At 42.6% G+C, this 16299-nt stretch overlaps 1 protein-coding gene across 1 annotated transcript; it reads right to left on the bottom strand.

Moving 5' to 3' along the window:
* Positions 1–229: 229 nt before the first annotated feature.
* On the bottom strand, positions 230–15016 carry LOC110507336 (uncharacterized). The gene is made up of 2 exons (XM_021587259.3): positions 14410–15016; positions 230–3665 (listed from the first exon to the last, which is right to left on the bottom strand). Exons 1-2 carry the CDS (start codon positions 14774–14776, stop codon positions 3058–3060), a joined length of 975 nt encoding a protein of 324 aa, XP_021442934.1. The 5' UTR covers positions 14777–15016; the 3' UTR covers positions 230–3057.
* Between the last annotated feature and the right edge of the window lie 1283 nt (positions 15017–16299).

The raw sequence follows: 16299 nt of genomic DNA, 5'->3' as shown, positions 1-16299 counted from the left end.
TGTGTGTGTGTGTGTGTGTGTGTGTCAGTGTGTCCAGTGTGTGTGTGTGTGTGTGTGTGTGTGTGTGTGTCCAGTATGTTTGTTTTCAATAGTTGTAAAAACCAACTTCTTCCAGACAGAATAGTTCCTGTATATTCAGACTTACTCATCACCAATCTTTTGTGATGTTTGTGGGTTTCATAACCAAGTCTGTATAACAATTCAATAATGACGAGATGGGAGACAGGAATCAGTTCAAACATTTATCTGGAACGTGATCATATCGACACATACAAACGCCCATGATGCTCTGAGGCACAAATCCAATGTACAACAAGTACATAATACATACAGTGCCTTGCGAAAGTATTCGGCCCCCTTGAACTTTGCAACCTTTTGCCACATTTCAGGCTTCAAACATAAAGATATAAAACTGTATTTTTTTGTGAAGAATCAACAACAAGTGGGACACAATCATGAAGTGGAACGACATTTATTGGATCTTTCAAACTTTTTTAACAAATCAAAAACTGAAAAATTGGGCGTGCAAAATTATTCAGCCCCCTTAAGTTAATACTTTGTAGCGCCACCTTTTGCTGCAATTACAGCTGTAAGTCGCTTGGGGTATGTCTCTATCAGTTTTGCACATCGAGAGACTGAAATTTTTTCCCATTCCTCCTTGCAAAACAGCTCGAGCTCAGTGAGGTTGGATGGAGAGCATTTTTGAACAGCAGTTTTCAGTTCTTTCCACAGATTCTCGATTGGATTCAGGTCTGGACTTGAATCTTGGACTCTGACTTGGCCATTCTAACACCTGGATATGTTTATTTTTGAACCATTCCATTGTAGATTTTGCTTTATGTTTTGGATGATTGTCTTGTTGGAAGACAAATCTCCGTCCCAGTCTCAGGTCTTTTGCAGACTCCATCAGGAGTCCAGAATGGTCCTGTATTTGGCTCCATCCATCTTCCCATCAATTTTAACCATCTTCCCTGTCCCTGCTGAAGAAAAGCAGGCCCAAACCATGATGCTGCCACCACCATGTTTGACAGTGTGTTCAGGGTGATGAGCTGTGTTGCTTTTACGCCAAACATAACGTTTTGCATTGTTGCCAAAAAGTTCAATTTTGGTTTCATCTGACCAGAGCACCTTCTTCCAAATGTTTGGTGTGTCTCCCAGGTGGCTTGTGGCAAACTTTAACCAACACTTTTTATGGATATCTTTAAGAAATGGCTTTCTTCTTGCCACTCTTCCATAAAGGCCAGATTTGTGCAATATACGACTGATTGTTGTCCTATGGACAGAGTCTCCCACCTCAGCTGTAGATCTCTGCAGTTCATCCAGAGTAATCATGGGCCTCTTGGCTGCATCTCTGATCAGTCTTCTCCTTGTATGAGCTGAAAGTTTAGAGGGACGGCCAAGTCTTGGTAGATTTGCAGTGGTCTGATACTCCTTCCATTTCAATATTATCGCTTGCACAGTGCTCCTTGGGATGTTTAAAGCTTGGGAAATCTTTTTGTATCCAAATCCGGCTTTAAACTTCTTCACAACATTATCTCGGACCTGTCTGGTGTGTTCCTTGTTCTTCATGATGCTCTCTGCACTTTTAACGGACCTCTGAGACTATCACAGTGCAGGTGCATTTATACGGAGACTTGATTACACACAGGTGGATTGTATTTATCATCATTAGTCATTTAGGTCAACATTGGATCATTCAGAGATCCTCACTGAACTTCTGGAGAGAGTTTGCTGCACTGAAAGTAAAGGGGCTGAATATTTTGCACGCCCAATTTTTCAGTTTTTGATTTGTTAAAAATATTGATATATTTGAAATATCCAATAAATGTCGTTCCCCTTCATGATTGTGTCCCACTTGTTGTTGATTCTTCACAAAAAAATACAGTTTTATATCTTTATGTTTGAAGCCTGAAATGTGGCAAAAGGTCGCAAAGTTCAAGGGGGCCGAATACTTTCGCAAGGCACTGTATGTCCAATAAACATACGTTCAAAAGTCGGGATGTAAAGCAAAAACGCCTGGAAAGCAGCTGTAGTGAATCAAGCATCTTGGGGTTACCTGAAATAGGTCAAAGTATATATTTTAAATGTTCTAATTTATTTAATCTTTATTTAACTAGGCAAGATGAACTCAACAACATCGACACAAGTTACCTGCTATATTTGGGAAACAGGATTAACACAGAGAGAACTTGGCAAAATACAATGTATGTTTCTGCAGTACGAGTAGGTATATACAGAATCATCGGTAACAATTGTGTACAAGCCACCTAGCTAATAAAATACTGGGGCTTGCGGTCATCAGTTACATTTCAACCACAGCGATTCCCCAATTGAGGCGCAACAGAGTTCACCGGCAAATGCAGGAACACCGGAAATAATAACTAAACCAACGAATGAGAAATGGTGGAGGCCACCAGAACGACGATACATTTTTTCAGAATAAACGTGGTGAGTGAAAAAACGTAATTACATAGCTCACTCCCTATTCGGTATCTCATTCTACTGTTATACGACTCTGTATGCGTTGTTTGTTGGCAACCTTGTTATTTACTAAGTTTTTGGAACGGATTCCTGTTGGAACGTTCCACAAATTATACCCACCCTGGGTCCAGCAAAATAAAGGCAGTTATACAATATTAAAAACATTACAATACATTCACAACACACGGTATGCCCTCAGTCACCTTGTCTTAGAGAGATTTACATGGTTATCAAAACATCACACCAGGGTGAGCCTAAACAAAACACAGCCCTGTGGGAAAAATTAATGTTGGAAAAAGGATTGGAACCATTTCCCTGTTTGACCTGTAGTTGTTATGGATATTATGACTCTACAGAGCCCCACAGTGGACGGGGTCACAATATGTTACATTGATAAAGCACACTTTATTTAACCTCCATGTCATCTTGTTTTTACATGGCATTGTAGATTTTAGCGGTATATAGTATGCATTTTGGATGCTTTCAGTGTATTTTCAACGCTTTCAGACAATGGATGCACTAACATTACAAAGTTATCTCAAGTCTGACAGCCCAAACAAAAACACACATTCTCAGTCAAAAACACAAGTCAGAACACAGCCTCTCGATTCTCTCGTGTGATTTCAGGTCCTCTGACTGGGAAAATGTCTTTCCACAATGAGAGCAGTGGTATGTCTTCTCCTCCTGTGTATTTGTATGTATTCTTTCATGCTCTTTCAGGTACCTTAACCGGGTAAATCTCTTTCCACAGTGGGAGCAGTGGTACGTCTTTTTTGCTGTGTGTGTCCTCTCATGCTGGTTCAGGTTTCCTAACTGGGCAAAATGCTTTCCACAATGGGAACATTGGTAAGGCTTTTCTCCTGTGTGTATTCTCTCGTGCTCCTTCAGGCTCCCTAACTGGGTACAACTCTTTCCACAATGGGAACATTGGAAAGGCTTTTCTCCTGTGTGTGTCCTCTCATGCCTTTCGACGCTCCCTAACCACCTAAAACTCTTTCCGCACAAGGAGCAGTGGTAAGGCTTCTCTTCTGTGTGTATTCTATTATGTGTTTTCAGGCTCCCTAACTGAGTAAAACTCTTTCCACACTGGGAGCAGTGATGTCGTCCTGCTGGTTTAGACGTCTCAGGGTCTGGTTCCCCTGAAGGACTCTTCCTGCTGTCAGAAGGAGGGTCTGGTCTCTCTCCTGTCAAAGACAAACCAATTATTTTATTAAACAGAGACCTGAATGTAACCTCCACATGATAAAACTTCATATGATGTTTAATCTAGACTAGATCCCTCAATCACCTGAAGTCAGGTTTTACAAGTATTATTAAACCGACTTCAAAATGCAGGTCTCTGTGTGGTTCTTAGGATGTCCAGGCAGGTGATTCACTTCTAACCGAAGTCTTGCAGGTGTTTACATGGTTTGACACATCTGCCAGGTCATTGAAAAATCTGATTTCAGTACGAGTGTATTATATATTTTTTCTCGCCAATTTTGTTTAATCCAATTACAACTCCTCTACGGACTCCGGGGAGAGGCGAAGGTCGAGAGCCATGCGTCCTCCAAAACACGACCCTGCCAAGCAGCACTGCACTTCTTGACACACTGCTGAAACACGACCCTGCCAAGCCACACTGCACTTCTTGACACACTGCTGAAACACGAGCCTGCCAAGCAGCACTTCACTTCTTGACACACTGCTGAAACACGATCCTGCCAAGCCGCACTGCACTTCTTGACACACTGCTGAAACACGATCCTGCCAAGCCGCACTGCACTTCTTGACACACTGCTGAAACACGACCCTGCCAAGCCACACTGCACTTCGTGACACACTGCTGAAACACGACCCTGCCAAGCAGCACTTCACGACACACTGCTGAAACACGACCCTGCCAAGCCACACTGCACTTCTTGACACACTGCTCGCTTAACCTGAAAGTCAGCCACACCAATGTGTCGGAGGAAACACCGTCCAGCTGGCACCTGAAGTCAGCGTGCATGGGCCCGGCCGCCACAAGGAGTTGCTAGGGCGCGATGGGACAAGGACTTCCTGGCTGGCCAAACTCTCCCCTAACCTGGACGATGCTGGGCCAATTGTGCGCCGCCCTATGGGACTCCCGATCACAGCCGGTTGTGATACAGCCTGGATTAGAACCAGGGACTGTAGTGACGCCTCACTGAGATGCAGTGCCTTTGACCGCTGGCCACCGCTCTGCTTAAATATTTAAATTCCGAAGTCTGACATCGTGCTGATATTTATTCATTTATTTCTTGTTATCTTGGGGATTTGTGTGTGTATTGATTTGTATTGGTAGGTATTACTGCACCGTTGGAGCTAGAAACATAAGCATTTCGCTGCACCTCTTTTTGTAATGGATGAGAATTAAAACTTAACATTTTAACGCTGCATTTAAGACAATGTCATATTCATTCAGTCAAACAAACGCTCTGCAGCCTAGTTTAACAGTGATCTACGTTCTATGAATGCTGCTGGGAGCAAACTGGGGAACAGCTAGAGGAAAACAAACCTAACTGCATCCCCAGGCCAACAGACTATCAACAGACTGCATGCCCAGGCCCTGGTATATCACCAGACTGACTACAAAGAGGCACTGAACACACAAGTTACACTTTACCAAGTTACACTTTAATTATATTTTCTGTAGTAAAGAAATTAGTTCAACCACTCGCTAATGCCTCCTTTGAATAAAGTACAATTTTTCAAATCCCCAAATCCGAAAAATAAAGAGCATTTACGTCAGTGTCCAACCTACCCCTTGATTCAGACCTGCCCTCTGCATCACACTGAGCCTCCCAGCTGCAGTTTCACTGTACAATCTACCCCGTGATTCAGACCTGCCCTCTGCATCACACTGAGCCTCCCAGCTGCAGTTTCACTGTACAATCTACCCCTTGATTCAGACCTGCCCTCTGCTTCACACAGCCTCCCAGCTGCAGTTTCACTGTACAATCTACCCCGTGATTCAGACCTGCCCTCTGCTTCACACTGAGCCTCCCAGCTGCAGTTTCACTATATTCTCATTGAAAACCCCAACATCGGTCTCTGAAATGGTCAATTATATGAGGTCAACTACCTGCCCCTTGGACCCTATTCCCACAAGAATCATACAATCATAAATCACTTTAATTCAGGCACTGTGGCTAATTCCCTTAAAACTGCCTCCATCAAACCAACCTTGAGAAAATCTGCATGACACCCTTCAAGTCTGGCTAGATACTACAGAACTACCTCTCTACCAACAATCTGCATGAACCCTTCCAGTCTGGCTAGATACTAAAGAACTCCCTCTCTACCAACAATCTGCATGAACCCTTCCAGTCTGGCAAGATACTACAGAACTCCCTCTCTACCAACAATCTGCATGAACCCTTCCAGTCTGACTAGATACTACAGAACTACCTCTCTACCAACACTTTGCATGAACCCTTCCAGTCTGGCTGTATACAACTACAGAACTACCTCCCAACTACAGGCAGCTGGTTGAACCTTAATTGGGGAGCCACGGTGCTTCTACATCTGCATTGCTGTTTGGGGTTTTAGGCTGAGTTCCTGTATATCACTTTGTGACATCGGCTGATGTAAAAAGGGCTTTATAAAAATATATTTGATAACAAGGTGTGAATAACATCATAGTATAGTAGTGGTACTAGTAGTGGAGCTAGTACAATAATAAGGTGTGGAGACCATCATAGTATAGTAGTGGTACTAGTAGTGGAGCGAGTACAAAAACAAGGTGTGGAGACCATCATAGTATAGTAGTGGAGCTAGTACAATAACAAGGTGTGGAGACCATCATAGTATAGTAGTGGAGCTAGTACAATAACAAGGTGTAGAGGCCATCATAGTATAGTAGTGGAGCTAGTACAATAACAAGGTGTGGAGACCATCATAGTATAGTAGTGGAGCTAGTACAATAAGGTGTGGAGACCATCATAGTATAGTAGTGGAGCTAGTACAATAACAAGGTGTGGAGACCATCATTGTATAGTAGTGGAGCTAGTACAATAACAAGGTGTGGAGACCATCATAGTATAGTAGTGGTACTAGTAGTGGAGCTAGTACAATAACAAGGTGTGGAGACCATCAAAGTATAGTAGTGGAGCTAGTACAATAACAAGGTGTGGAGACCATCAGAGTATAGTAGTGGAGCTAGTAGTAAAGCTAGTACAATAACACGGTGTGGAGACCATCATAGTATAGTAGTGGTACTAGTAGTGGAGCTAGTACAATAACAAGGTGTGGAGACCATCATAGTATAGTAGTGGTACTAGTACAATAACAAGGTGTGGAGACCATCATAGTATAGTAGTGGAGCTAGTACAATAACAAGGTGTGGAGACCATCATAGGAACGCTGGTGTGTTCTGATATAGGAACGCTGGTGTGGTCTGATATAGTAACACTGGTGTGGTCTGATATAGTAACACTGGTGTGGTCTGATATAGGAACACTGGTGCTGGTGTGGTCTGATATAGTAACACTGGTGTGGTCTGATATAGGTACACTGGTGCTGGCGTGGTCTGATATAGGAACACTGGTGTGGTCTGATATAGTAACACTGGTGTGGTCTGATATAGTAACACTGGTGTGGTCTGATATAGTAACACTGGTGTGGTCTGATATAGTAACACTGGTGTGGTCTGATATAGGTACACTGGTGCTGGCGTGGTCTGATATAGGAACACTGGTGTGGTCTGATATAGGAACACTGGTGTGGTCTGATATAGGAACACTGGTGTGGTCTGATATAGGAACACTGGTGCTGGTGTGGTCTGATATAGGAACACTGGTGCTGGTGTGGTCTGATATAGGAACACTGGTGTGGTCTGATATAGGAACACTGGTGTGGTCTGATATAGGAACACTGGTGCTAGTGTGATCTGATATAGGAACACTGGTGCTGGTGTGGTCTGATATAGGAACACTGGTGCTGGTCTGGTCTGATATAGGAACACTGGTGCTGGTCTGGTCTGATATAGGAACACTGGTGTGGTCTGATATAGGAACACTGGTGTGGTCTGATATAGGAACACTGGTGTGGTCTGATATAGGAACACTGGTGCTGGTGTGGTCTGATATAGGAACACTGGTGCTGGTGTGGTCTGATATAGGAACACTGGTGTGGTCTGATATAGGAACACTGGTGTGGTCTGATATAGGAACACTGGTGCTAGTGTGATCTGATATAGGAACACTGGTGCTGGTGTGGTCTGATATAGGAACACTGGTGCTGGTCTGGTCTGATATAGGAACACTGGTGCTGGTCTGGTCTGATATAGGAACACTGGTGCTGGTGTGGTCTGATATAGGAACACTGGTGCTGGTGTGGTCTGATCTACACTGCTCAAAAAAATAAAGGGAACACTTAAACAACACAATGTAACTCCAAGTCAATCACACTTCTGTGAAATCAAACTGTCCACTTAGGAAGCAACACTGATTGACAATAAATTGCACATGCTGTTGTGCAAATGGAATAGACAACAGATGGAAATTATAGGCAATTAGCAAGACACCCCCAATAAAGGAGTGGTTCTGCAGGTTGGGACCACAGACCACGTCTCAGTTCCTATGCTTCCTGGCTGATGTTTTGGTCACTTTTGAATGCTGCCGGTGCTTTCACTCTAGTGGTAGCATGAGACGGAGTCTACAACCCACACAAGTGGCTCAGGTAGTGCAGCTCATCCAGGATGGCACATCAATGCGAGCTGTGGCAAGAAGGTTTGCTGTGTCTGTCAGCGTAGTGTCCAGAGCATGGAGGCGCTACCAGGAGACAGGCCAGTACAACAGGAGACGTGGAGGAGGCCGTAGGAGGGCAACAACCCAGCAGCAGGACCGCTACCTCCGCCTTTGTGCAAGGAGGAGCACTGCCAGAGCCCTGCAAATTGACCTCCAGCAGGCCACAAATGTGCATGTGTCTGCTCAAACGGTCAGAAACAGACTCCATGAGGGTGGTATGAGGGCCCGACATCCACAGGTGGGGATTGTGCTTACAGCCCAACACCGTGCAGGACGTTTGGCATTTGCCAGAGAACACAAAGATTGGCAAATTCGCCACTGGCGCCCTGTGCTCTTCACAGATGAAAGCAGGTTCACACTGAGCACGTGACAGACGTGACAGTCTGGAGATGCCGTGGAGAACGTTCTGCTGCCTGCAACATCCTCCAGCATGACCGGTTTGGCGGTGGGTCAGTCATGGTGTGGGGTGGCATTTCTTTGGGGGGCCACACAGCCCTCCATGTGCTCGCCAGAGGTAGCCTGACTGCCATTAGGTACCGAGATGAGATCCTCAGACCCCTTGTGAGACCATATGCTGGTGCGGTTGGCCCTGGGTTCCTCCTAATGCAAGACAATGCTAGACCTCATGTGGCTGGAGTGTGTCAGCAGTTCCTGCAAGAAGAAGGCATTGATGCTATGGACTGGCCCGCCCGTTCCCCAGACCTGAATCCAAATGAGCACATCTGGGACATCAGGTCTCGCTCCATCCACCAACGCCACGTAGCACCACAGACTGTCCAGGAGTTGGCGGATGCTTTAGTCCGAGTTGGCGGATGCTTTAGTCACCTCACCGCCACCTCATCAGGAGCATGCCCAGGCGTTGTAGGGAGGTCATACAGGCACATGGAGGTCACACACACTACTGAGCCTCATTTTGACTTGTTTTAAGGACATTACATCAAAGTTGGATCAGCCTGTAGTGTGGTTTTCCACTTTAATTTTGAGTGTGACTCCAAATCCAGACCTCCATGGGTTGATTTGATTTCCATTGATCATTTTTGTGTGATTTGGTTGTCAGCACATTCAACTATGTAAGGAAAAAGTATTTAATAAGAATATTTCATTCATTCAGATCTAGGATGTGTTATTTTAGTGTTCCCTTTATTTTTTTGAGCAGTGTAGGAACACTGGTGCTAGTGTGGTCTGATATAGTAACACTGGTGTGTTCTGATATAGGAACACTGGTGTTTGTGTGGTCTGATATTGGAACACTGGTGGTGTGGTGTTCTTGGGGTTGTACTCATCCTTCTTCTTCCTCCAAACACGGCGAGGGGAGTTTAGACCAAAAAGCTCTATTTTTGTCTCATCAGACCACATAACCTTCTCCCATTCTTCCTCTGGATCATCCAGATGGTCATTGGCAAACTTCAGACGGGCCTGGACATGCGCTGGCTTGAGCAGGGGGACCTTGCCTGCGCTGCAGGATTTTAATCCATGACGGTGTAGTGTGTTACTAATGGTTTTCTTTGAGACTGTGGTCCCAGCTCTCTTCAGGCCATTGACCAGGTCCTGCCATGTAGTTCTGGGCTGATCCCTCACCTTTCTCATGATCATTGATGCCCCACGAGGTGAGATCCTGCATGGAGCCCCAGACCGAGGGTGATTGACCGTCATCTTGAACTTCTTCCATTTTCTGCCAACAGTTGCTGCCTTCTCACCAAGCTGCTTGCCTATTGTCCTGTAGCCCATCCCAGCCTTGTGCAGGTCTACAATTTTATCCCTGATGTCCTTACACAGCTCTCTAGTCTTGGCCATTATGGAGAGGTTGGAGTCTGTTTGATTGAGTGTGTGGACAGGTGTCTTTTATACATGTAACGAGTTCAAACAGGTGCAGTTAATACAGGTAATGAGTGGAGAACAGGAGGGCTTTATAGAAAAACTAACAGGTCTGTGAGAGCTGAAATTCTTACTGGTTGGTAGGTGATCAAATACTTATGTCATGCAACAAAATGCTAATTAATTACTTAAAAATCATACAATGTGATTTTCTGGATTTTTGTTTTAGATTCCGTCTCTCACAGTTGAAGTGTACCTATGATAAAAAATTACAGACCTCTACATGCTTTGTAAGTAGGAAACCCTGCAAAATCGGCAGTGTATCAAATACTTGTTCTCCCCACTGTATGTGAGAATGCTGGTCATTGACTACAGCTCAGCGTTCAACACCATAGTGCCCACGAAGCTCATCACTAAGCTAAGATACCTGGGACGAAACACCTCGCTCTGCAACTGGATCCTGGACTTCCTAATGGGCCGCCCCCAGGTGGTAAGGGTAGGCAACAACACGTCTGCCACGCTGATCCTCAACACTGGGGCCCCTCAGGGGTGTGCACTTAGTCCCCTCCTGTACTCCCTGTTCACCCACGACTGCGTGGCCAAACACGACTCCAACAGCATCATTAAGTTTGCTCACAACAGTGGTAGGCCTGATCACCGACAACGATGAGGCAGCCTATAGGGAGGTCAGAGACCTCAATGTGAGTAAGACAAAGGAGATGATCGTAGACTATAGGAAAAGGCGGGCCGAACAGGCCCCCATTGACATCGACGGGGCTGTAGTGGTTCAGGTGGAGGATTTGAAGTTCCTTGGTGTCCACATCACCAACAAACTATCATGGTCCAAACACACCAAGAAAGTCAGGAAGAGGGCACGACCAAACCTCTTCCCCCTCAGGAGACTGATACGATTTGGCATGGGTCCCCAGATCCTCAAAAGTTTCTACAGTTGCACCATCGAGAGCATCCTGACCGGTTACATCACCGCCTGGTATGGCAACTGCTCGGCATCTGACTGTAAGGCGCTACAGAGGGTGGTGTGTACGGCCCAGTACATCACTGGGGCCAAGCTTCCTGCCATCCAGGACCTATATAATAGGCGGTGTCAGAGGAAAGCCCATAAAATCGTTAGTCACCCAAGTCATAGACTGTTTTCTCTGCTACCGCACGGCAAGCGATACCGGAGCGCCAAGTCTAGAACCAAAAGGCTCCTTAACAGCTTCTACCCTCAAGTCATAAGACTGCTGAACAATTAATCAAATGGCAACTGGACTATTTACATTGCCCTCCCCCCCCATTTGTTTTGTACACTGCTGCTACTCGCTGTTTATTATCTATACATTTGACTATTTTCTACATTATAGAATATTAGTGAAGATATCAACACTATGAAATAACACATATGGAATTTTGTAGTAACCAAAAAAGTGTTAAATCGAAATAGATTTCAGATTCTAGATTCTTCTGAGTCGCCACCATTTGGCTTGATATTTAAGGATTTGATGTTGTTATTGATTTGATGTTATTATACATATATTTTTGTGCCACTTATTTGAAATGTGTGTTACAAATAAGATGTTACTGTTATTAGTACTATTATATAGTGCCAATCCACTTTTCTAGACACGGGACGAAGTCAGGATATTTTGGAGGCTTTCAGTTGGAAAATATACTGCAGGACTATTCACAGATTGTTGATGAACACTCTTCTCATCTTTCTGTCTAAAAAACAGTACTGCAATGTAGAGAAATGCATTTCACTATACATTTATGTTCCCTGAACTGATTTTAAACCCCAGATTTCAGCATATATTTCAGTTTCCTGAACTGATTTTAAACCCCAGATTTCAGCATATATTTCAGTTCCCTGAAGCGATTCCAACCTCTGACTTCAGAATATGTTTGTAAAGAGAATCTTAGCTAGAACACGTAACTTTCAAGTTATCAACAATTGCTTCAGTAGAAGTCTGAAGAAAATATCTCAGAACAAGCACACTGAATGTGGTGAATGGAACAGCTTCTGAAGAGAAGATACGATCCATCACATCCACAACCGTTATGTATGTTACACTGACATCATAAAGCTCAAAAAACATACTGACAATGAAAAGCAGGAACTAATTATAAACCTTATAAAACATACTGACAATGAAAATCAGGAATTATTATAAAACCTTGATGAAATTTCACTTTCCAGAGTAAGTTTCAAGATGATCTGATGTCAGGTGCAGGTTTTACATTTCCTAAAACCTTTATGGATGTTACATTGCCTGTCTCTTCCATTGGGTCTGTACTGTTACATTGCCTGTCCCAGTCAACCCCCCTATCTTTGGGTCTGTACTGTTACATTGCCTGTCCCCCACGATCTTTACAATACTTTAAAACAACACTCAAGACTCTTCCATTGGGCCTGTACTGTTTCATTAACATGTCCATAACTAATACTGGGGGACAGCTATGTCGATGACATCACCAGCTATGAGTGGAAAACAAGACCCGGGAAGCCCATTCTAAAAGAAATTAAATATGATTGGCTGAAAAGCCTTTTGGAGACGTGGCCACCTGCTCTGTAAATGATCAGAATTCATGCAATGACCTGTTTATAGGCCTTAAAGCTGCAACATATAACTTTTTAGGTGACCATTGAAAGCAAGTCTAAGAAGTCACAGATCTGATCTATGTGCGGTATGTCTATGCTTCCAAATCTTAAGTGTTGTTTTTGAGTCTTATCTTCAAACTGTTGAAAATATTTGAGGTTTTGGAAAATATATTTAACAGCGGTTTAGATAATACAATGATTGTGACAAAACAAGCTCGGAGTGTAGACATACTGAAATCAGGCGAAATATCACAATTTTATCAAATGGTGGAGAGATTTCTGCATATTGAACCTTTAAGGATAATTATCACTGTGGTTCAGGTTCACTTTTATGCAAAATCACCCTTATAAATGTTGTAAAAATTGATTAAATGGTTCCCAATATCTGTAACGTTTTGTTGGTGACCCCCCTCTTTGTAGCTTCATCAATTCCCTCAGAACATATCCAAGTGGCTAATTAGAATATTGGGACGTTGTTTGAAGCCACCATAGCAACAATGTTGACATTCTGAAATGCGACCTCTGACCTGCCGTAGGGAATGGATGAGACAGCAACATTTTCTGCTTGGCTAGAAACTATAGAACGAACAACAAGTGTGATTCGCCAGAAACAATAGAATGAACAACCAGTGTGATTGGCTAGAAAACAATAGAATGAACAACCAGTGTGATTGGCCAGAAACAATAGAATGAACAACCAGTGTGATTGGCCAGAAACTATCGAATGAACAACCAGTGTGATTGGCAAGAAACAATAGAATGAACAACCAGTGCTTTTGTCTCTCAACCTCAGAAATATAACAAATGATTGTCTCATGCCCAGATTATATCTGTTGGAGACATTTAGAAATATAACTAATGACTGTCTCATGTCAAGATTATATATGTTAGAAATATAACTAATGACTGTCTGATGTCCAGATTATATCTGTTAGAGACATTTAGAAATATAACTAATGACTGTCTCATTTTGGTATCAGAAAGAAAAAGTATTTGTAGATATGTTTGATATTGAATAGAATGTTTTATAGAATTATTTATATTATATAGAATTAACATAGAAATGCTGACTGTGTACAGCGTTGTATGGAAGTTGTTTATTTGTATACAGAATATCCCTCTGTTTGTCATGACCTCTCGTGGCCAATTGTAGGTGCGTTTCATTAGTTGGATTATGGGAAGACGGGGTCAGTTGAAGTCTACATGGAACAGATGATGGGTGCCTGTATAGAAGACGCCGTTTTAAGATACAGTTTTCAACCATTTAATATCATTGTTTTATGTAGTTTTATTGTGGATTATACCTCTGGATTGACCTTTTCACCTTCATAATTGCTGTAGCATTTGAACATCAATATCCATTGGAATCTGTCACTGCTTCCTTGTTGTAGCTCTAAACCAACTCCTTGAAGTGTCCATGACATCACCACTTCCTATCAAACCAACTCATTGAATGCCCTACTACTTGAAGTGTCCATGACATCATCACTTTCTATCAAACCAACTCCTTGAATACTCAACTACTTAATGTTTGCAGTTGTCTATTAAACGCAATTTTCAAAGTAATATGTGTTTCCCTTTAGTGTGTTTATACTTTAATGTATTTATATATCACTTTTCAACAGGAAAAGTAAAAAGTAAAAATCACTGGAGGACGTCATGAACGATTCATATAGTACAAAAACATATTCAAGTGTAGATTTAAAAAATCACACGAGTTCAACAATTGCAGTTTGTGCCCCTATTTTTTAAGACAGTACTCACTGTATTTACTGGTGTTAATCAGATCTCCAGTCTTCTCTTCTTCTTCCTCCTCTAATGTGACAGTAATCTCCCCCTCTTCATCCTTCATTAAAAAAACGTGGTCATCTTCTTTCACGGTCACAGTAACCTCCTCCACTCCAAAAACGGCTTCCTCCTCTTTCTCTTCCTCCTCTTCTTTTACTGTAACATCCTCCTCCTCTTTCACTCTGAACGCATCTTTCTCTTCTTCTTTCACGGTAACAGCCCCACCCTCTACTTGATTTTGTATTGTAACAGCCTCCTCTTCCTCCTCCTCTTTGACGAGAGCTTCTTTCTCCGTCCAGCAGACGTCCTCTTCTTTATCAGGAGAGTAGTTTAGTGAACTCATGGTCGTGGATAATAGCTAATTAGCATTAGCGACTAGACTAGTGCTAATTTAACCAGCCAGCTAATTGACACAACGTAAATATAAAATTAAATGAGGTAGCTAGTTGTTTCCACATACGTATGTTTAAATCATAGTGGCAAATAAACCACGAAATTGTCTAAAGATCTTGAATGTTCCGACTTTGTTGTCTAGCGAGATACAGAGGTGGCTGCAGGTGTTGAAGAAGCGTTCCGTCCACTAAATTATACGTCACAGTAGAAACATCACCTGAAAGACACATATCGCCATCTGCTGTCTGGAAGGAGTAAACGCAGGGAAAACCTTTTTTTTCCTTCAATGAATTATAATACTATAAAGCAGTTTAGGGAAACGTTTTTTTCCTCTCCATTAAATATTAATATTATATCAACACGTACAAAGAGCAACAAGTGTTGTTTGAATAGTTCAGATTTGTAATGAGATTTTAAAACAAACTCTACATCTACTCCACATCTGTATTCCTGATTCAGTCAAATAACTAGTTATCAAAATAAGCAACTACTTATTGATACCCTTGATAGAGATGAGCAAAAATTACTGTATAAAATAAAATAAATAAAAACTTTACCCACTACCAGGATATTTTTGCCACCAAACCTGGTTACCTCTCTGCTAGGAGGCTGAAACTTGGCCATAAGTGGATCTTCCAGCAAGACACATCAACATCCACGAATACATTTTTATAAAATCAAATATACGTACAGAACTTGTCTGATGCTTTAACCTGCTTTAACCTGTCTGGCACCAGTGGGACAGGTAGCGTCCCACCTCGAAAACAGCAAGTGAAATTGCAGGTTGCCAAATTCAAAACAGAAATCCCATAATTACAATTCCTCAAACATACAAGTATTATATACCATTTTAAAGATACACTTCTTGTAAATCCAACCACAGTGTCCGATTTCAAAAAGGCTTTACGGCGAAAGCACACCATCTGATTTTGTTAGGTCAGCACCTTGTCACAGAAAACCATACAGCCATTTTCCAGCCAAGGAGAGGGCTCGCAAAAGTCAGAAATAGCGATTAAATTAATCACTAACCTTTGATCTTCATCAGATGGCACTCACAGGACTTCATGTTACAAAATAAATGTGTGTTTTGTTCGATAAGGTCCCTCTTTATGTCCAAAAATCCCAGTTGAAATTGGCGCGTTATGTACAGTAATCAACAAGCATCCGGTGAAATTTCAGAGAGCCAAATCAAATTACAGAAATACTCATCATAAACATTGATGAAAAATACAAGTTTTATACATAGGATTAAGATAAGCGTCTTGTTAATCCAGCCGCAGTGTCAGAATTCAAAAAGGCTTTACGACGAAAGCACATCATGCGATTATGTTAGGGCAGCGCCTAGCCACAGAAAACCGTACAGCCATTTTCCAACCAAGGAGAGGGCTCACAAAAGTCAGAAATAGCATTAAAATTAGTCACTCACCTTTGATGATCTTCATCTGGTGGCACTCCCAGGTCTCCATGTTAGAC

Source organism: Oncorhynchus mykiss, chromosome 27, assembly GCF_057628025.1.
Source record: "Oncorhynchus mykiss isolate SJ-2025 chromosome 27, ASM5762802v1, whole genome shotgun sequence".
Taxonomy (NCBI): domain Eukaryota; kingdom Metazoa; phylum Chordata; class Actinopteri; order Salmoniformes; family Salmonidae; genus Oncorhynchus; species Oncorhynchus mykiss.
Note: the sequence above shows the minus strand (reverse complement) of the source record. Positions and strands in the feature narration are given on the sequence as shown.

Coding starts and splice junctions, on each gene's coding strand:
- LOC110507336 (XM_021587259.3), bottom strand. CDS start 14,776: ATGAGTTCACTAAACTACTCTCCTGATAAAGAAGAGGACGTCTGCTGG. Junction 3,666..14,409: donor GATTAACACCAGTAAATACA/GTGAGTACTGTC, acceptor TGTCTTTGACAG/GAGAGAGACCAGACCCTCCT.